We start from the raw sequence: 20,273 nt of genomic DNA, 5'->3' as shown, positions 1-20,273 counted from the left end.
TATCTAGATGACATCATAATATTGAGATAGATATTTAGAGAACGTTCAATAGGTTAACCTCCGAGAGGCTAACATTAAAATAAGTCTTAAAAAATGTTGTTTCTGTTAAAAAGAGCACTGTGCACATCTCCAATTTGAATGTACCCAACTCATGGACAAAAGGTTATTTTAGATACAGCCAAAAAAAACTATATAGGATCAATAGTAAGGTTGTTAGTGCGTAAGGCTACAGTGGCTTAAAGCAGAACCACTTCTGCTGCCTCTCAATGCAAAGCCAGAGAATACTGAATGGCTAGGAGGTTTATTACATAGCAAGCAGGGAAGAATGGACTAAAACAAATGCTCGATCTCGAAAAGATTTGATAATATAGTACACAGACGGTTTAATAATGATTGAATATGATATGAATCATTATTTTATTCTGCGAAAAAGAATATGAATCATTTTCTTTTTCTAAGAATCTGGCATTAAAAATAGGGAACCTCCATTTAAGAAAATAATTTTAAGCGAATGATCTGATAATGAAATAAAACGTTAAATTCAAAGTCACTTTTGTAAAGGTAATTTTTTATATCACTCGTTTTTACGGATTTATTCAAGTAGTCACCTTAACTAGTTTGCCAAACTCATCATTATCAGAAGAAAGTCGATGCCGTAAAAAAAATAATTAAATGCAAAGGAAATATAAAATCGTAATAAATCTTGAACCAAGCACATAAAAGTGAAAAAAAGCAACCTGTATCATAAAAACTTTGAAAATCTGATTCACGTTGTATTTCCTTCCCATATTCCATCTTTTTTTAGCTTTATATTGCCCTGCGTTATCACTTAATTTGCGATTAATTTCTAAAAAAAAATCATATATTATATGCCGTTCAACGTGTATTTTCCCGGTAAACAGATCATAATTTATTACCGTCATATTATTCTCATATCCTCTAATCTCTGATAATTTGTTGCCACTGACAAAAAAAATGTTTTAATACATTAGCACTCAATTTAAAAACAACAAAAAAAAGACATCGTCAAGATATCGCGCACATTATATAAACATCCCTATAAAGACAATTTGTTTTTATTCAGTTTCATTATTAGACACATATGGATTGCTGGTTGGGAATTGTGAGCTTTGGGCTCTTCCTCGGCCTAAGTAAGTATCTATAATAACAACAATATGATTTTAATAACATATATTTTTAGGCTTAGGGCAAACATCAAACAGTACATTTATGTGCTACAGTTGTACTCCTCTATCGCCCAACCGAACCTCTTGTGCTAATCCTATACAGCAGGCACCATTACAAAATTGCACAGCTCTTATTCAATCCGGAAACATATCTCAGTGGAACATTGCATGTTTTTCTCAGTATTTAAATTCTAATAGTAAGCATTTTTGGTAATGAGTTTTTTATGATATTTATGAAATTTTTCCAGATATATCTGGTGCAGCAAACCTCACTGGGTATACTAGAGGATGTTCAGTAGTTCCTCTTGGTACCTCCCATCCTGTATGTACAGCTGCACCACCTGTAGGCACTAATAGGACCTTATGTACAGTTTGTAATACCCAGCAATGTAACACGCATGTTCAAGGTAATAATGTTCAAGGAATCTCTTATAAATGTAACAACAATTTTAAACTCATTGTCTTTATTATTAACCCAAAAAGGTTTTCTAAAAGTACCGAAAAAACTCAGGTTCTTAGGGATTTTTTTAAGCTTTATTTACATTCCAGGAATATTTCTACATGTTTTCTTGCAATTTATTTTTTTATCATAATTGGCAAATTCCTAAAAATGAGTTTGAGGGTAAAAATATGATGCTAAATCATGCACGTTCCTGGATTGTTTCACATAACGTTTATTTTGTTTGAAACGTAACACGTATACATTCCTGGGATTCAAAATTTATTAAAATTTTTTCGGTATGGAAGAGAGTGAGAATCTTTCAAAAAAACATGATTATTTTGTTCCTTGTCATATGTGCTGTGGTCAGAATTAATTTGTGCTTCTTGGGTATCTTTTTATGGATGTCTTCCTTATATAATAGGATGAATTTAACCAAAAAAAGCCATTAAAAGTCAGGAAAACAGAAATCAATGTTCCTAAAAATTCTGCCTTATGAGGGTGGTCCCAGAAGTACCCTACCCAACAAAGAAAATACCTTTTTTTTTTAATTTTTAACATAGTCTCTTTTTAGCTCAATAAATTTTTTTCAGCGGCGTACAATAAATTGAATACCCTTTTCATAAAAGGAAATGTCTTACTTCTCAAAATAGCCAATAACTGCTGACATCATTTCTTCATCATTGGAAAATCTTTGACTACTCAGCCATTTTTTTTAAGTTTGGAAATAGTCCTATGGTTGGAACCTTTGGTGTGACACTCAAATTACGAGACAGTTTTACCACAAAATAAAACTCTTTATTTTTACTCTCGACACGTGTTACGCTAACGATATTAGCATCTTCGGGAGAAGATTAAAACTCAAAATTAATTTAATTATTATAATAATTTGTTTTAATCTTCTTTCCTTGATTCCCGAAGATACTAACGTCGTTAGCGAAACACGTGTCGAGAGTAAAAATAAAGGGTTTTGGTTTGTGGTAAAACTGTCTCATAATTTAAGTTTAGAAATAGAATATAATTGAAGAGGCCTAAATCTGGCGAATAAGGTGCATGAGGTATCAATTTAAACTTTTCTTAATTTTAGCTATTGCAATAACAAGTTTGTGAGCTGGTGCATTGCTTTGTTGAACCAACATTTTCTTTTTAGCTAAATCCGATTGTTTGCTCATACGTTGCAATAAATTAGCATAATATTCGCCGTTAATAGTTTTAATTTTTTTCAACCTAATTTCATTTTTTCTCGGAGTCAATGAAAACTATCCTACGCACATCCCAAAAAATAGACGCCATGACCTTGCCTGCAAATGAAAGGGTCTTGGTCTTGTTTAGAGCTGGGTCGTTCTTTTGAGTTCATTGATTTGACTGTTCCTTTGTCTCGGGTGTGAAGTAGTGGACCCATGTTTCATCGATAGTTTTGAAACAAGGCAAAAATTCTACTTTTTTACTATAAAACTTCGCTAAACACTCAATTGAAACATCTTCAAAATACTATTTTTGCTCGAGTGTAAGCAAACTCGACTCCCATTTTGCACACAGCTGTCTCATGTCCAAATGTTCTGAAATAAAATGCGTACCACGTCTGCTAATTTGTGCCCTTTTAGTCTAAGATCATCCAGTACCGACTTGTGGGCTTTCTGGAGTCGTCATCGCATTATATATAAGTATTGTGAACTATTAATGGCTGCCCAACAAATACTAACGAACGTGGCGCCTTCAAATTTGAAACATATGCTTTACAGATCGTAGGCTTTCTAATACATTTATATTTTTCAAACAACTACCGCTATCTCTAGGTCAGGCCGGTCATTTCTGGGACCCCCCTTGTATTTTAACGCATTAACGAATGAATTTAAGTTGTAATTTTAATGGAGTTTTCCTTTTAATTTTAGGAGGTGGTGGAGGTTCGGGAGGCGGTGGTGGAGGTTCGGGAGGTGGTGGTGGAGGTTCGGGAGGCGGTGGTGGAGGTTCGGGAGGCGGTAGTGGAGGTTCGGGAAGCGGTGGTGGAGGTTCGGGAGGAGGAGGAAGTGGCGGTGGATCTGGAGGTGGCAGCGGCGCTTCTTTTGCAACGATGCCATCAATTTTACTTCTGACTATTTCGTTGTCATTTTTAATAAATAAAGTAAAGGGAATCTTTTAATAAATATAAAACTAAAATTAGAGACAAAATAGGTTTTTATTCATTAAAAAGTAACCCGTAGGCACCCAATGCCAAGGCCATATCGGCCTGTTCCCAGAACCTGTGGTAATTTATTTTTGGGGCGGAGCCTCCGTTTAAGTAGTTCTGCAATTGTGACCAATTGGGGTCATTTTTGTAAAAAGATCTGATGTCCAAGAAGGTGGAGGATTCATTTATTTGCTCTCCATTAGGGTAAACACCAGTCCAGCCGGAAATAGGAATATAGACCTAAAAAAATCGATAAAACTATAACTTACATAATTTTCTTGGAATGAATTTGATAAAAAGATGATTTTGGGTAAAAAAATTAAAATAATAAAATAATTGAAAGATTTCTGATGATGGCTTTGAGAGTAAACTTGATTCTGGTAAGTCTGGAAAATGGAAATTGATACCAAACCGACAGCAAAAAACCTATTATTTTTCCCACTATCTTTAATAATTCATTATAATTAAATGACCCTGTATATTAAGCTTACCTTAGTCGTAACCTGACTCAAACTATCAACACTAGTAGTAACAGAGAGTCCAATGGAATCTCGGTTGTTCTGCCACATGTTATCAAGCATTTGCTTGGCCATTGATTTGGCCTGAGTATTACCGGACTTAGCCGCATAGTAGGTGAGGGTTCTGGCTATAGAACTGGAAATTCCAATCTAGAAAATTGGGAAAACGGAAATTTATCGGACACTTTTCGGACTTATCGAATTTTTCGGACACTTTTTTTCTTATAAGAATTTAGTAAAATATTTTCCACAAGTCAAAGTTTGTTAAAGTACACTCACTTAAAAACAATCATTTGATAAATTATTCGTTAAAACTGTCAAAGTTTAACAGGTGAGAATCTATTAAATGTCACACCAAATTCTTGCTAGTTGTCAACAAGATCCAATAGCTCTTTCTTATATTTTCTATTTAGATGAATTAAGAAGTTAATAAAATTCCAGACGGTCGCAGCCTTAAACAAAACTTAAAAAAAAACTATGATTTAACTACCCGGAATATAAAAATTAATTGGAAAAAGTTAATTATTTGTACTTTAAATATCAATGCATTTAATAAAATATTTAAGGCAGTTGAGTTGTATTTTTTATCACTACTGAACTTCCTGAGATTGTAAAACGATTTTAGTTTACATGTCATTAGTAGTTCAATGAGTTATTCCAAACAGTTGGGTCCTATTGTGTATTACAATGAACCTAATAAATTGCCTGAAGTTATAAATTAATTGTAATTTAAATCTCATTACAACTCAATGAATTATACCAGGCAGTTGAAGAATGTAAAATGAGTTTAATTTAAATATCATTACAGCTTAATAAATTATTATAAACAGTTGACCCATCGTTTTTATTCCATTAAATCTATTGAAAAATTACTATTTTAAAATTTATAATAAGATGCAGTGTATAAGAGATCCTTATACACTGCATCCCAAAAGTTATGTCTAAATTCATTTAAAATTCAGGGGTGTGTTCGGAAAAAAAACGCTCGGACCCGTCGATTTGTATGTAAAGTTTGTATATACAGGGTTGCTCAAAAATAAATTACGTCCATCAACTTAATTTTTTCAAATGAAAGAACCTTTTTTTATTTCATCTTTGAATTTCGCGTACGTTTCATGCATCATGTGCTAAACCTCGAATCGAACCTCAATATTAATATCCTTTGTTTCAATGAGCACTGGCTGTCTGAGGCGGAAATTGGTGTAACCCATATACACGGATTTAGTCTTGTTTCCAAATTTTGTAGGATAAACAGAAATCATGGCGGGGTATGCATATATGTGCGTGATGGATTAAATTGTGAGTCTGTCAGTATTCTGCCCCAAGGAGTAGCATGTGAGGTGGATTTTGAGATTGCGGGGATCCAACATGGTGAGTTTCTCATATTTACTATCTATAGATCTCCACTGGGCGATCTCGACAACTTTTTCAGTTGTCTGGAGGGTTTCCTTGCTAGCTTAACAATTAACAAAAAATATGTCATCACTGGTGACTTTAATGTTAAGTTTAATCTAAACCAGACACAGTCGAGGAGGGTTGTTGATTTGTTTTCTTGCTTTGGGCTTTATCCAGTTGCTAGAGTCTGGATAATATTTTTACAACTATCTCCAGTTCCAATTGTAATGCTAATATTTGTGATCCATCATTGTCTGATCACTTGGGAATTGTGTTTCAATTTAAACAGAGCATCCCCATTCGAGGTGACGCTGTTCGTATATGTTACCGCCCTATAACAGATTGGGGGTTGTTAAATTTTTATAATGCGGTGGAGAACTTTGATTGGGACTTCATAGGCAATACTAGTGATGTTGATATCTCTTTTAATTCTTTTGTTAAATCTCTGAGCGAGGCTTATTTAATGTGTTTTCCACTGAAGTCAAAATCAGCGAATACCGCCAGGCGCTCAGCTGCTTCTAAGTGGTTTGATGAGTCTCTCAGGGAAATGAGAGAACGGCTCTGTTTCTTAAGACGGGCTAGTCAACAATACCCCAATTTGATATCAAGTGATACTATCCGCACCTACCGTATCAAATACCGGCTTGAAATTCAGACAAGGAGGAGAAAGGTCAATGACAACTTCATTAGCCAGTCAAGTAACCCTGTCCGAGCAATGTGGAGGGTAATTACAGCTCTGAACCCTAGCGTAAAGGAATCGGAGCTGAGTGATATTAATGCCAGCCATTTTAATGAATCTTTCGTGAATGTTCCTGCCAAACTAAAAGAGACTCTTCCTCTGCCTCCCAAAAATCCTTTAGCTTATTTGACTGGCCCTTGCGGACCCGGCTTTTCCTTTGCCGAAGTTACTTTCATCCAGGTCCGTCAGGTGATTGATGGCATGAAGAATAGTGCAAGCAATGATAGCATAAAGATAGCATAAAGACTATTAAGAATTTAATTATTGTTCCCCTGACCAAACTAATTAACCTGGCTATCTTTGAGGGCACATTTCCATCCTGTCTTAAAATTGCTAAGGTCATTTCTATTCACAAAAAGGGATCAAAAGTGGATGTTGAAAATTACCGTCCCATTTCTCTGGTGCCTATCATTGGAAAGATTTTTGAGTCTTTACTCAAGACTCAAATAGAGGAGTATTTTGAACAAAACTCTTTATTTTATGTGAACCAACATGGGTTTAGAAAGAAACACTTCCAGGTTCTGGACCACACCACTGATGCGGTCCAGAACCTTTGTGACGTCGTGCTTGTGACGTGTGACGTCGCCTCAATTTACGATTTATCTAGGGCTTTTGATTGTGTGGAGCATAATATTCTTCTTCAAAAGCTCAACCACTACAAATTTTGTTCGAGAAGTCTGTCACTGCTACAGTCCTACTTGAGTGACCGAAGTCAGTTTGTTTGTTTTGGGAGATGTAGGTCTCAGAGTTTGTCGATTGAGCATGGAGTGCCTCAGGGATCCGTTCTCGGGCCTATCCTGTTTCTTATATTTGTTAATGACCTACCAACTTGTCATCCTGATTGCACTTTCTATTTGTATGCTGATGATACTACATCCCTGTGTACTAATAGGAGTTGCGCAAACATTTCGCTCAAGGCTCAAGAATCTTGTTCTCAGTTTAGAGACTGGGCCGTTTCCAATAGATTGTGCTTAAATGAGTCCAAAACTCAAAATATAATTTTTTCCCTTCGGGACGTTGATTCCCAGCAACAATCTTTAGGTGTGTCTGTGGATTTTCTGGGTGTTAGATTGGATAGTGGTTTGACGTGGCAAGGTCACATAGATCAATTGTCAACCAAATTATCAAGGTGTACTTTCCTGATTCGCAATTTGTCTGGGTCTGTCTCCGCAGGTACTCTCAGGACAGCTTACTTTGGATATTTTCACTCTCTAATGACGTATAACTTACTAAACTGGGGTCATTCAGCGCATATGCCTAGGATTTTTGCATTGCAACGTCGATGTCTGCGAGTGATTGCGCAGATTGGATACAGGGATTGTTGTAGGGTCCACTTCAGGCTTCTGAGAGTTCTCACCTTACCAAGCGCCTTCATACTTCTGTGCCTTGTATTCATTAGGGAAAACCTACCCAGGTTTGCGACTCATGCTAGCACTCACAGTCATGACACCAGAAATAGCGGCTCCTTGGTGGCACCATTTAGGAGACTCGAGCGTACCCATAATGGCGTGTCTTATTATGGAATTAAATTCTTTAATGTCCTGCCGGTCTCCGTTAAGGATTTGCCTCTTAATGCTTATAAGACAAAGGTAAAACATTTTTTAGTCACCAATGGTTTTTATTCATTTGAGGAATTCCTGAGCTCAAATTTCAGTGCTATTGCATAGGCTGGGTCTCTTGACTTTTAGTGTTAAGTGTTTTTAAGCATTACTTTTTAGGCTTATATGTGTTTTATTTTTGTTCTTAGGTAAAACGAATTTTACAGTTTAATACTTTTGTTTGGAGTTATATTTTTGACTGACTTGTGTAAAAGCTTTATACTTTTTGGCATGAATAAATAAATAAATAAATAAATAAACCTAAAGCCAACAGTTATCGAAAAAAAGACGATTCATGTAACAAATAAAAAAAGAACAAAAATTAAGTTAAATGTTCAAAATGGTTGCCATTCACGGCTGAACAATATCCAAGGCGATCAATAAAGTCTCGTTGCACATTTTCAATCATTTCCGGCGTTATGGCGCGCACTTCTCTGCGAATTCTCTCTTTCAAGTCGTCTAGATTATTTGGCCTATTAACAAATACCTTCGACTTGAGGTATCCCCACAAAAAAAAGTCCATTGGTGTTAGGTCAGGTGACCTAGCAGGCCATTCGATGGGTCCTCTCCTTCCTATCCACCGATTGGGAAAGGCTTCATCCAAAAATGTGTGCACAGTGGCAGCATAGTGCAGAGGAGCGCCATCTTGCTGGAAAATTAGTTCTTCGTCGGGATAGTCTGGGTCCAATGGATTTGGAAATGAAGCTAGTAATGCTGGAACTAATTCAAATTGGAGAAAATCGAGATACACTTGTCCCGTTAAAGTCTGTTCAAAGAAAAAGGGACCTATTACTTTTCCGCGCACTATTCCACACCACACATTTAGTTTTTGAGGGTACTAGGTGTTTACCTCCATCATCCAATGCGGATTTTCTGTTGCCCAATATCGACAATTTTTTCTGCTCACACTAGCATTCAAACAGAACGTGGCTTTATCGGAAAAAACAATATTTGTTACTAAATTATTATTTAGATTGCACATGTTTTGTAAGCGTTCACAAAACTCATTTCGCCTATCGAAATCGTGATATTTGTGCTTTTTAACTATTAGGTGAACTATAGATTTCATATATTCGATAGATTCCTTGTGTAAATTTGCTCCAATCTGCGACAGAAGAGTGCATGGATTTTCTTCCAAAGAAAGCAAAACGTCAAGTTGTTCATTTTCATCTCGAGCAGGACGACCAGATTTCGGAAGATCTCTGACATGACCGAATTCTCTAAATTTAGCCTCTATTCTACTCACCACCTTTTGACATATCGGAGGACGATCAAGATGGATTTCATTGAATATTTGAGCAGCTTCTCTTTGAGTACGTGTTCTATCACTAAACCCAACCATGCACAGAATTTCATGCTTGACAATATCTGTTTGGCGTACAACTGTCATACAGTTTCTATGAAAATACACGGTCACCAGCTAACAATAAAAAAACACGAATGAATGGAATTTTGCTCTGTATAAAAATTCTCAAAAATAAGGTACTCGTAAGGTAAACTTCAATAATATATTTGGTCGTCTTTTTTTCTATAACTATTGACTTTAGGTATAGGACATGATGCATGAAACATTCCACGCGAAATTCAAAAATGAAATAAAAAAAAGTGCTTTCATTTGAAAAAATTAAGTCGATGGTCATATTTATTTTTGAACAACCCTGTATATACAAACTTCACGTACAAAAATGCGCAACTTGAAATAAGAATCGACGGGTCCGAGCGTTTTTTTTTCGAACACACCCCTGAATTTTAAATGAATTTAGACATAACTTTTGGGATGCACTGGATGTATATACAATAAAGACGACATTGACAGAAAATAGGCAACTTTTTTAAAAATTTTAGTACTTACTCAGTAAGAATTTTATATATGTATATACAACTGTACTTCGTCTGAATTTTCTCTGTTTTCATGTGACTTATAATATATGTATGAACAATTTTTAAACATCGTTAGTATTAGTTTTTAAGTGAATCTTTGCATAATTTACTATTATTTCTTATATTTTGATTATTTGACTTGTCTGTGAATATTATGTATTCTTAAGATTAGTAAAGCTATTATTAGTATTATTATTATTATTGAAGTGCGAGGATTGTAAAATGATTTTAATTTAAATATCATTAGTACCTCAATTAATACCCAAATTCCAGGTAGTTAGCCATATTTCTTATTACAATGAAACAACTCAATAGCTTTAAATTGAAAAAAAAAACGACTCAACTAAGAAATAAAAGTCATGCCTGGAATTGTAAAATAAATATAATGTGGATAATATGTCAATTAATTATTTCAGGCAATTGAAATATAAGTAATCTATTAGATCATTTTAAGTATCATAATTAATTTTTATTTATTTTAAAGAATCAAAGGAATGTTTTGGTGACTATTAAATCTGTCAAATTTCGACAGTTTTGACAACTAAATCAAAACAAAATGTATTTACCATATTTCCATATCCAGATACACTGGCTTTAGCATCCCAAGGGGTATTTCCAGTCCAGCTTAAAGAAACCGGCGTGGTCAAGTAATTGGTCTGCACATTAATCTGTGTTAATATCCAGCTTACCCATTTTTCCAAAACGGATTGTGCTCTAGAATCCCCTAATAAAAAAAATAATAAACTCAAGAACAATAACTATGAAACTATTGAAAAACAGAATTTTACCGGTTAAATAGTAATATTGTGCCAAACGATCCATGGACCAAGATTGCATACCGAACCAGTCGCTGGCACCCTCATAACCTGGCTGAGACTTATACCACATGCCATAAAAGGTATTTGCCTTGACAGCCGCCGGTGGGTCTGCGTAACTTTCCTCCCAGGAGTTAGTAACTCCTCCTCCTAAAGGACCGTCAGAGGTCTGAACCCATTGGTAGAACTCTAATTGCCTTTCGAGAGATGCTTGCCAGTCCGATACTGCAGAGGCACTTGAGGGTCTAAACAAGAAACAATTTAAAAAAGTAGTCATAAAAATTTCACTCATAAGGAAGGAGTTTGAGTAAGGTGACATGCAATGAATGTTTCAGGATTATTCAAAATGACTGACACAGATGATCTCTTAACTTTTCCTAGAATGTTTATAGATATTGCGACAAATTATCGTGGAAGGAGTTTAAGTGACGTGACATACAATTAATGTTTCAGGATTATTGAAAATGACTGACACAAATGATCCTTTAACTTATCTTAGAATAATCATAAAAATACTTTCTAAGGTCAGGTAGTCTTAAACTAATTTAAGTTTAGAGAAGCAAAATTAAAATCTATCCAAAATTGTCAAATGACAATAAAAACTGTCCTCCCTCCTTGGGGTTTTATTAGCATTAAAATATAACATTATATATTAAAAACAGTTGCGTAAGCTATTAAATCTCTTATTCCAGGCAATTTATCCATTGTTGAATATTTTTTTATAATTAAACTAGAAAACTGCCTGAAGTTAAAACAAATCCACAGCTCCACTTCCTTAAATATAAGAAAACCATGATCCTATAATTAGAAAATATACTTTAATTACCTTTAAAAAATATTATATAATTTTGAGTTTTACTTGCATTTTTCCACTTAACCCTTTTTTTTAATGAAATGAAAATGAAAAACATCTTTTTTAAAACGAAAAAAATCGCACATAATTTTTCATTATTCAGGAAGTTCTTTTATGTTTTCAATTAACTCAGAGAGAAAAAGAGAGGGAAATATTACTTAACGAATTCCAGGCATTTTAAAATCAATCTTTTATCACAACATAAGAGGGTTTTTACGGCCTCTCAGGGACTCAGTTTTTTGATCCTCTCAGAAATCTTTCACAAAATCGATTTTTTTTCAAGCTCTTCTGTATTTAGGTCTCTTTCTATTTCGAATGCTTGGAAGAGATGGAACTTATAATTATAGTGTTTCCAGGAAGTTAAATATCTCAAAAAACGATTTGTCTTTAAGGCTTTCTATGTTTCAATCTCTGCCTGTTTTAGGAGCCTAGAAAAGATACAAATAATTTTATTTTTACAAAGTTGATTCCATCACTGGATCATGTCTTAGATTTCACAGGAGACAATGTTTTTCAGGCTTCTCTAAGTGCCTGAAAGAGATAGAAATATTTTACTAATTCCAGGCATGTTGAGTCATTAGTACTCTTTGAAATTTACAGGGAAAAGAAAAAAAATCTTTTTTTATGGCCTGCTAGGCTACGGGATCTAGATGATCCCCTATAGTCACACTGAATTGAGTCAAAATAGCTCCCTTCTTCCCCTGAGTGTAACATGATGGCCTATTTTTTATACACCATTCTTGCCTTTATTTTTCAAATGGTCAGCTGAACTATATGATTTCTGAATGTCATAAAATGAAATAATTTTAGGATGATTTTGGAGATTTTCAGTCTGGCAACGCCGGTCTTGCGAAATAATTTACTAGTGCTTGGCAATGTTGGAGTGATCCCAGAAATTCTAAATTAATTCCCATAAATCAATGCCTTAGAACTTATTAAGGTTTCTATTTTTCAATTAATTATTCTTAGCAGTGAGTCATATTTTTCTGAAAATAATTAAAATAAACTAAACTGAAACGCCTGGAATTAAAAATATCTTAGATTCAACTGCCCATATTAAAAAACCAATGTCTGAACTGCCCTGAATTGTAAAATAAGTCTAACTTTACTAGCATTATTGACTCAATTCATTATTCCAGGCAGTTAAGTCTAAGAAATTTTATAACTAAAATATGGCCTGGAATTTTATAACAAAAAAGTGCCTAACAAAAAATTTTTCAGCTCCACTGTCTAAAATACAAAAATATACTGCCTGGAATTATAAAATAGTTAAAATTAAAATGTCATTATTGATTTATTTAATTCTTTCAGGAAATTGAGGCTATAACTATACATACATACATATATACAAGTATATATTCAATTATAATCATTTTTTATAATTCAGAGTTACTGGAACTGAGAAAAAAATTTAAAAAAATACTATACAGGGTGTCCTCAGTTTAACCAATTGGTCAAAAACTATATAGAAGAATAATAGAGAAAGATGTTGAGATAGAACCAGATGATTACAAATAAGTCATTTCCAAAAAAACAAGGTGTTAAACCTTTTCAAAAATCTCGAAAAAATCGAATCCCCCTGTACTAAAAACACTTTTAGAGACTTGATGAAATATTTACATTTTAAATCATAGGTGATGAGACTAGTTTTTGAGGAATCGCAGGTGATTTGACTTCTCCAGGGACGGATTTGCAGCACAAGCGTGTTTTTTTTGGGAAAAAAGGATATTTCTTTTGAACATTTTTTTGATGCACCTGTATACCCGTGCCTGAACTGACTGGAATTGTTGGAAAATGTTGAAAATTATTTATTGTTGTTTCGATAGTTTCGAAAACTAAAATAACTAAATTAACGTCAAACTATCATGTTGTGACAGGTGAAAACCTATCAACAGCATCAAATTGCTTGCTGTCAAAAAAATCTTTTGTTCACTCTTAAAGTCGATTGGGGTCAAAAATTCATGAAAGTGTTTGAGTTCTTTCAGAAACGATCCTTAAATGTAAAAAAATACAAAAAATATGACTTGAACGAAAAACAATACAAAAATAATAATAATTTTTTCTACTCTGACTCATATTTAATTAACTCTGACTTACTTCAGATTGGGATCATTTACTAAGGCATAGGCAGTAATGGGGTTCTGGTATCCGCTATGCGCCTCTCCACTGCACATTCTCCAAGAATATCCTCCATTAGACGATATGGCACCGCCCCATCCTATATACCAGGATATCAGGTAGTGGGCGCTGTCTTTTCCTGTACCGGCTGGACATACTGTACCGCCAACGCAGTTACCAATCTTAAAAAAAATAGTCAATATGTGTGAAAGTAGAGAATTTTTGTAACTTACTTGCTTGAAATGTTTATCGAAGAAAGTGTACCTAAGGTAGTCTCCCAGCTTGGAGGCTTTGGACAACGTGCTGGAAATGTCGGACAGTTTTCCTTGCTGGGTGGCCCATTGGGAAGCCCAGTAGGCGCCTAAAATGGATCTGGCGTCTGCGTCAGGTGCTGCGCTGTACTGCCAGTTGGGTACTGAACTGTACCACTATTATCATTAAAATTTTAGTTGTATTATTATTATATTTACAATGAACCATTGCTTTAAAAAAATGCTTAACAAAGATTTTAAAGCCGGAGTTTTATAAGGGCACTGAAGCGCAGAAAATGTAAATATTAGTCAAAGTAGACTATAATATTTATTAAATTATTGTGAAATGTTCCAATTTTTTAACGGAATGATAATTTTTGTTGTTGATCATTGTTTTTATAGCTAGCTCCATAAAAATTATTGTTAAAAATTTAGACTTAAGATTCTAAAAGAGAACGACTTTAAGGAACGATGATTAGGCGAAGAGTTGGAAATATGTGAAATCAGGACACGTCAAAGGATCTCCAGAAGGTGCTGATTCCACTCCTTTATAAATTCCCAAGAGAAATAAGCCGATATCTAGGTAGTACTAACCTGGATAAAGAAAGGGAAAAAGCCAACTTGGGAAGATGTTGCCAAGTATCATCCCAAAAGACCAAGTATCCTCCCAATATCAAGTCATATTGAGACAATGGGACTCGTTTATTTTGGAATTCATTTTCCGAATTAGAAGCAGGGGATAAAAACATCGTGGTCGTGATGTTCTACTTTAGGAAATGGGTTGATGCATACCCTCTACCAAACCAGGAAGTCTCTACTATCGCCGACGTCTTAATAAAAGAATAGATACGATTTGGTGTACCTTTGGAGCTACATTCAGACCAAGGAGAAAATATATCCAGCTTATTTCGGAACATTTATAAAACGCTTGGAATCATAAAAATGAGAACTACTGTATTACCCCTGCAGTCAGATGGCAGGTAGGAACGAATTAATAGGACCGTTAATCAGTACTTAGCGAAAGTAGTCTCTAGCCTCCAAAGAGCCTGGTATAGGTTTCATCATTTATTCTGTTGGTTTATCAATCAGCCATCTGCGTAGAAGAATGGATGTCAGTCATGATTAGGGCGTCTCTGGAGACACGTGGAAGGTCAGCGAATCTTTTGGAATTTTGGTCAGCAGCAACGAATGGTGAATACACTATACCAATAAAGAATAAGAGAACAAGTTTCTATTGAGTTTATCTTCAAGCTTTTTTTCTCGAATTTCAATCAGATTTAACAATCTTTTTTACTTCTTAAGTAACTTTGTTCACTAGGTCAAGATTAGATTTTTAATTAAAATAACATACAGGGTTAAATAAAAAAATATTTTTTTACGTCACCTTTTAAAATAACAATATAATTTAATTTAACGACTTGGATATACTTACAGAAAATCCATTACTACCCCCATATTTAAAAGAGTCACAAGTGGGATAGGTTATGCCTTGGAATAAAGAGCCAGCACCGTTATTTACGAAAGAGGGTCCGTTTGCTGAAGGTCCTAGTTCACAATTACCCTAAAAAAAATAACAATTTTTTTATACATGATCTTTCCAGACATATAATTTAAAATATGTTTATTTTTTATAACTAAATTATGCTTTATGTAGTAAACCAATATCTTCAGGTGAAAGAACATTTGTTACAGTTTAGCCTCTTTGTTTTAAATGGATTCTCTATAAGATTTTAAATAAAAATAAAATGTGCACTATATGTATTTTACGTGAGTTTCTCAGGTTTTGGAGATTTTTTCTATTCATTCATTTTATTCGTCCATTTTAGGCATCTGTTATTATTCTTTATATCAAGGCATTAGAATAAAGTTTTTAAGGCTTTCCAGGCCTTTAAAGCCAAATTTAATTCTATTCTGGGGATTTGATGTAATTTTTCATGTTTTTCTCGTTTTAATTTTATACAAGGTATTTTTCATATTTTTCAGGTATTGAAACTAATGTTTCTTGTTTACATTCTTTTTCCTATATTCCATGCATTTGAAATAATTTCTTAAAACTGTCTAGTAGTTTCAGATCAAATTTTACAACATTTTATTAATTTTGCGCAATTTTTTATTTTTGATGGTTTTTTTGAGGCATTTGAACTATTAAAAAAAAATATTTTTCAGACCTTTAGAGAAATTTGTTCTATTCCTGGCATTTTTCAGCCTTTTGGAACGAATTATTATGCTATCTTAGGTACTTTTATTTCTATATCTTCTAAGCATTCAAAATTATTTTGCATGGATTCCATGTTTTTAGATTCAGTTGTTTGCTTGCCAGAGCACATTGCCCAAAAACTTCTCGTTCCCTCCATAGTTTGGGAGCCAATTTTTTTTGAATTTCAAATTTCTTTGTCTTCCAGACATTCAATATCTTTTTTTTTAATTTTTAAAGGCATTTTTGGCAGACTGTTGAAGCAGATTTTTGCCATTTTTTATGATTTTAAATCTATTAGAGGTTATTTTTTATTCTATTTAATACATTTTTTGTAATTCTTCATGTTTTCTAGACCTCGGCATTTTTGATATTTTCCAGGATTCTAGGCATAATTTTTAATCTACATATTTTACAAATTCAATGCCATTTATCATAACATTCAGGCTTTTGCAGTCATTTAATATTCTATTCCCGCCATTTTTTATATCTTTCAGGTAGTTACCATAATGTTCCATATCTCAGATAGTTTTTCCTATGCCTTTGGCATAAATTCATACTTTCCAGGATTTTGGGGTAAATTTTACTTTATTTTAAGCACTTTACGTAATTTTTTGTATTTTTGAAATATTCCTTTTTTTAAGCTTTTCAAGGCGTTTCTAACATTTTTTAGAATATTCAGGCTTTCTTAATAAATTTTTATTCTATTCTAGGTATTTTTATTTCTGTCTTCCAGGCATACACAATAATTTTCCATGTCTTCCAAGTTTTTTGGATATTTTTTTTTCATTTGTTTATTTATATTCTTTTATTTATTATTACTTATTTGTTTACAGCATTGCCGGAGTAAGGCTCCCAGAAATGTATCCGTCATTTCAGGGTTTTGGGATCAATTTTTATTGTATTTCAGGTATTGTAGATATATGTTTTGTCTTCCAGACATTTTGTAATTTTTCATGTTTCGCTTTGAAAGCAATTTTTTATTAATTTTTCATATGTTCCAGATTTAGAATGAGAAACTTTTCTTGTTTTTCAGATTTTTTATGGCCAATTTCGTTTAAGCTTTTAGCAGAAAATTTAAGTCTATTTAACGATTTTTTTTTTTAAATTAACTCCAATTTCTGCATTTATCCTCGAACTTAGAAATTTAATCTATTTGGAGAACTTCAAGCAATTTTGTATGTTTACCAGGCATTTGAAATTTTGTTTTTAGGCATGTTTTTCAGATTTTGGACGCATTTTTTTCTCATTCTCCAAATTTTTTAGGCTTCTAGGGTTAACTTTTATTCTATTTTAAAATGTCGATTAACATTTCATTTCTCCTAACATTCAGGCTCTTAAAGTTATTATTTTTCCATTTCAATTTTTTTTGTAAATAATTTTTCATTTCATTTCATGGCAATTTTTTCATTATTTAGGGATTATTTTAGGATTTGTGGTGTGTGGAGTTGCCATTCCTGGTTTCGGGATAAAGACAACTTTCACCTCACGCCTAAACTTTGGGATGTAGTCTTAAGCAGGGAATTCCTGAATAGTCTGACGATATGTGGAGTACATATGTGTAATGGAGTAGTTTTTATGCATTTATAGTTCAGTTTTCCGAATGTTTTGTAGTTTTTTTCTATATTTTCTAGACTTTAGAGCTCATTTTTCCGAGCTTCTGAATTTCATTTTATATCTGATTCAGAAAATATTTTCTATTTCGGGCATATTTTATGTCTGCCTATGTAGGCATTTCTAATTTTTGTATGGCTTCTGAAGGGATTTTTGGTTTGATGAATTTTCATTTTATTCCACGCATTTAACGTCAATTATCCGATCTTTGAAATTATTTATTTCCATTGTATTTCAGAAATTCGGAATTATTGCTATTCCAAAATGACATTGACAATTTTAAAATTTATTATTACTATTTTGATCAGTGGTATACTTAGTAGTAATATATTTTGATCGGTGGTACTATAATACTATTTCTTATGTAAACTTTATTACTCTGCATACCTTCGAGTGAAATTTTCTATATATTACGCTTACCTGGGTATTTCCAAAACCATAAATATTATCTACATCCAGCAACCAATGCATCACACGAAGATTATTATCCCCATAAGAAGATTTCAGTTCGTTACCAATGGGATCTATACCAGCGGTTATAGTGGATGTACTCGCAGCAGCAGAAGGATCATACCTTCAAAAAAAATCGTATTTTCCTTCTGAATTTTATGGTTATAAATTACATACTTATCGGTATTATATTGGGTTTCTGGAATCATATAATTCTCAATCACGTTCCAGGCCTCGTTAAAAGCAGAAAAATCTCCAGAAATTCCCCCGTACATGGCTTTCAACCAAATGTTGTAACTTGAAAAGAACATGGACTTTTTGAAAATAATTTCAGAATTTTCGTTTTATTACCTTAGAGCTTCGGAGTCAGTTTCGTGTCCATAATCCACACTCTCCACCATCATCGTCTCCACACTATGGTAAGGGATTCCTTCTTTCGAGTAATATCCATTATTTGAATTTGTAATTTCACCGTACAACTCCAGGAATCTTTGGGTGTATTCGCCGGCCTGTACTGTGACAAGGCCTGCCACCAAAACGATGGACAATACAAGCTTCATCTGGAATTGTTATTTATTTTTTATTATGAAATTTCTAATGGATAATATGTACCTGTTTCAAAATAAGCACTCGGAGAATAAAAAAATATTTTTCACGTTGGGCTTTATAGGAAGTGTTTCAAGTATTTTATTTACCACTTAAAACAAATTTCAAGTGTGATTATTTAATCCCAAGGAACTCGAAATATTTTTTATAAATAATAGCATATTTTTGTTTAAATTGGAGAGAGAGGAGGGGGTTGAAAATTTAATTTGTTTAAAAAATTCCTAAAATGCCAATAAATCAAAAACTTTGAAGGCAGCCTTGAAAATATACAGGAACCGCATTAATCGATCTAAACATTTGACTCTATCCTAAAGCAACTCAAAATATTTTCAATATGGCGGCAGTTCCAGTTATACCGGTTATACCAACTTCGGTATTTTAAATGGAATATCCTATACAGGGTGTCCTATTGGCCATGTGTGACTATTGCTATTTCCGAAACTAAAGGAGATACGAGGACGGTTAAATTAGAAAAAATTAGCCAATATTGATGTTTATTCTAAATCCTTTTACAGCGTTGCAAAATGTTTATTAGTTCTTGAATTACAGGGAGGAGATAAAAAACTCCAAATTTTATTTATTATTTTCAAAACTATTAATTTTAGAAACTTACTTTTGAATACAATGTTTTATAATTTTTTGTGCTCTACAAAACTTCACCTGTATTTTTTGTTGACGTTTGGATCTGACTTCTTTTTTTTCAATACAGACCTGATTTTTTTATAACTTATTTTAAAAGCATCTTATATTCTCTTTAAAATTATGTATCCCATTCATACGTTTCCCAACGTTTCGACATATTAATAAGCATTATCAGGAATTTTTCCATAATAGGGTCCTAATTTTTCTTAAATTGTAAATTATTTACTTATTAATACAGTAAAAAGTTGATCTTTTTGGTTGTTATTTAGAAATATTTATAAACGCAAAAATATAATAAAAGTGGTAATATTAATAATAATTCCATTTTAGACACAAAATTACTTAGTTTTTTAAATAACCTTTAAAAAATGTACAATTTTGTTTAGCGGTCTGTCAGTAAGCATTTCGCTCATTGCTTACAATTTTTCTTTTAATGCTTCTTAACATTTGCAGAGGAATTTTATTTCAGGCTTTTCTTATTTTCAAACTAAGGTCTTGCGGGCCAATTTATTGGACCGTTAATACCAATCCAACGATGTGGCTTAAAATTGTTCTTGTACAGGATGGCCAACCATGAATGCGAGGTACTGTATCTCGAAACGTAATCATCGTAGAGGCTTGCGGTAAATAATATTATCACTAAAGCTGCCAAGAGAAAAACCTGAAAAATATTTTCAAGTTTCTAAAATAACCGCTAGGGGGCGTAGTAAAGTAAAGGTTTTGTGAATTTCGATATACTAACCTGACATGAGGACTATCTGAAACTATTTTGTTGGACTGTTTTTGCTGTATCTCTAAAAATAAAG

At 33.3% G+C, this 20,273-nt stretch overlaps 2 protein-coding genes across 4 annotated transcripts; one reads left to right on the top strand and one right to left on the bottom strand.

Moving 5' to 3' along the window:
- Nucleotides 1–982: 982 nt before the first annotated feature.
- On the top strand, nt 983–3,795 carry LOC126737216 (uncharacterized). Of its 3 annotated transcripts, none has more exons than XM_050442002.1 (4): nt 983–1,151; nt 1,202–1,384; nt 1,436–1,594; nt 3,522–3,795. In XM_050442002.1, the coding sequence occupies exons 1-4, from the start codon at nt 1,103–1,105 to the stop codon at nt 3,764–3,766; spliced, it is 636 nt and encodes a 211-aa protein (XP_050297959.1). In that variant the 5' UTR covers nt 983–1,102; the 3' UTR covers nt 3,767–3,795. The 3 variants fall into 3 exon arrangements, with proteins under 3 accessions (XP_050297959.1, XP_050297960.1, XP_050297958.1); XM_050442003.1 differs by having other exon boundaries at nt 984–1,151; nt 3,561–3,795; XM_050442001.1 differs by having other exon boundaries at nt 984–1,151; nt 3,519–3,795.
- Nucleotides 3,784–18,948, bottom strand: LOC126737208 (exoglucanase B-like). Its single transcript, XM_050441989.1, has 11 exons — nt 18,832–18,948; nt 18,571–18,779; nt 18,397–18,516; nt 18,190–18,343; nt 15,394–15,522; nt 13,944–14,138; nt 13,690–13,892; nt 10,713–10,984; nt 10,491–10,648; nt 4,285–4,461; nt 3,784–4,033 (listed from the first exon to the last, which is right to left on the bottom strand). The coding sequence occupies exons 2-11, from the start codon at nt 18,777–18,779 to the stop codon at nt 3,803–3,805; spliced, it is 1,848 nt and encodes a 615-aa protein (XP_050297946.1). The 5' UTR covers nt 18,832–18,948; the 3' UTR covers nt 3,784–3,802.
- Between the last annotated feature and the right edge of the window lie 1,325 nt (nt 18,949–20,273).

The sequence above is a fragment of the Anthonomus grandis genome, chromosome 6, assembly GCF_022605725.1.
Source record: "Anthonomus grandis grandis chromosome 6, icAntGran1.3, whole genome shotgun sequence".
NCBI lineage: Eukaryota > Metazoa > Arthropoda > Insecta > Coleoptera > Curculionidae > Anthonomus > Anthonomus grandis.
This window is presented reverse-complemented; position numbering and strand designations above follow the sequence as displayed.

Excerpts from the sequence above, each read along its gene's own strand:
- LOC126737208 (XM_050441989.1), bottom strand. The coding sequence starts at position 18,779 with ATGAAGCTTGTATTGTCCATCGTTTTGGTGGCAGGCCTTGTCACAGTA. Across the intron at positions 18,517-18,570 it reads ACTGACTCCGAAGCTCTAAG|TTACAACATTTGGTTGAAAG; the intron begins GTAATAAAACGA and ends GTTCTTTTCAAG. Across the intron at positions 15,523-18,189 it reads ATGGTTTTGGAAATACCCAG|GGTAATTGTGAACTAGGACC; the intron begins GTAAGCGTAATA and ends TATTTTTTTTAG.
- LOC126737216 (XM_050442001.1), top strand. The coding sequence starts at position 1,103 with ATGGATTGCTGGTTGGGAATTGTGAGCTTTGGGCTCTTCCTCGGCCTA. Across the intron at positions 1,152-1,201 it reads TGGGCTCTTCCTCGGCCTAA|GCTTAGGGCAAACATCAAAC; the intron begins GTAAGTATCTAT and ends ATATATTTTTAG. Across the intron at positions 1,385-1,435 it reads TCAGTATTTAAATTCTAATA|ATATATCTGGTGCAGCAAAC; the intron begins GTAAGCATTTTT and ends AAATTTTTCCAG.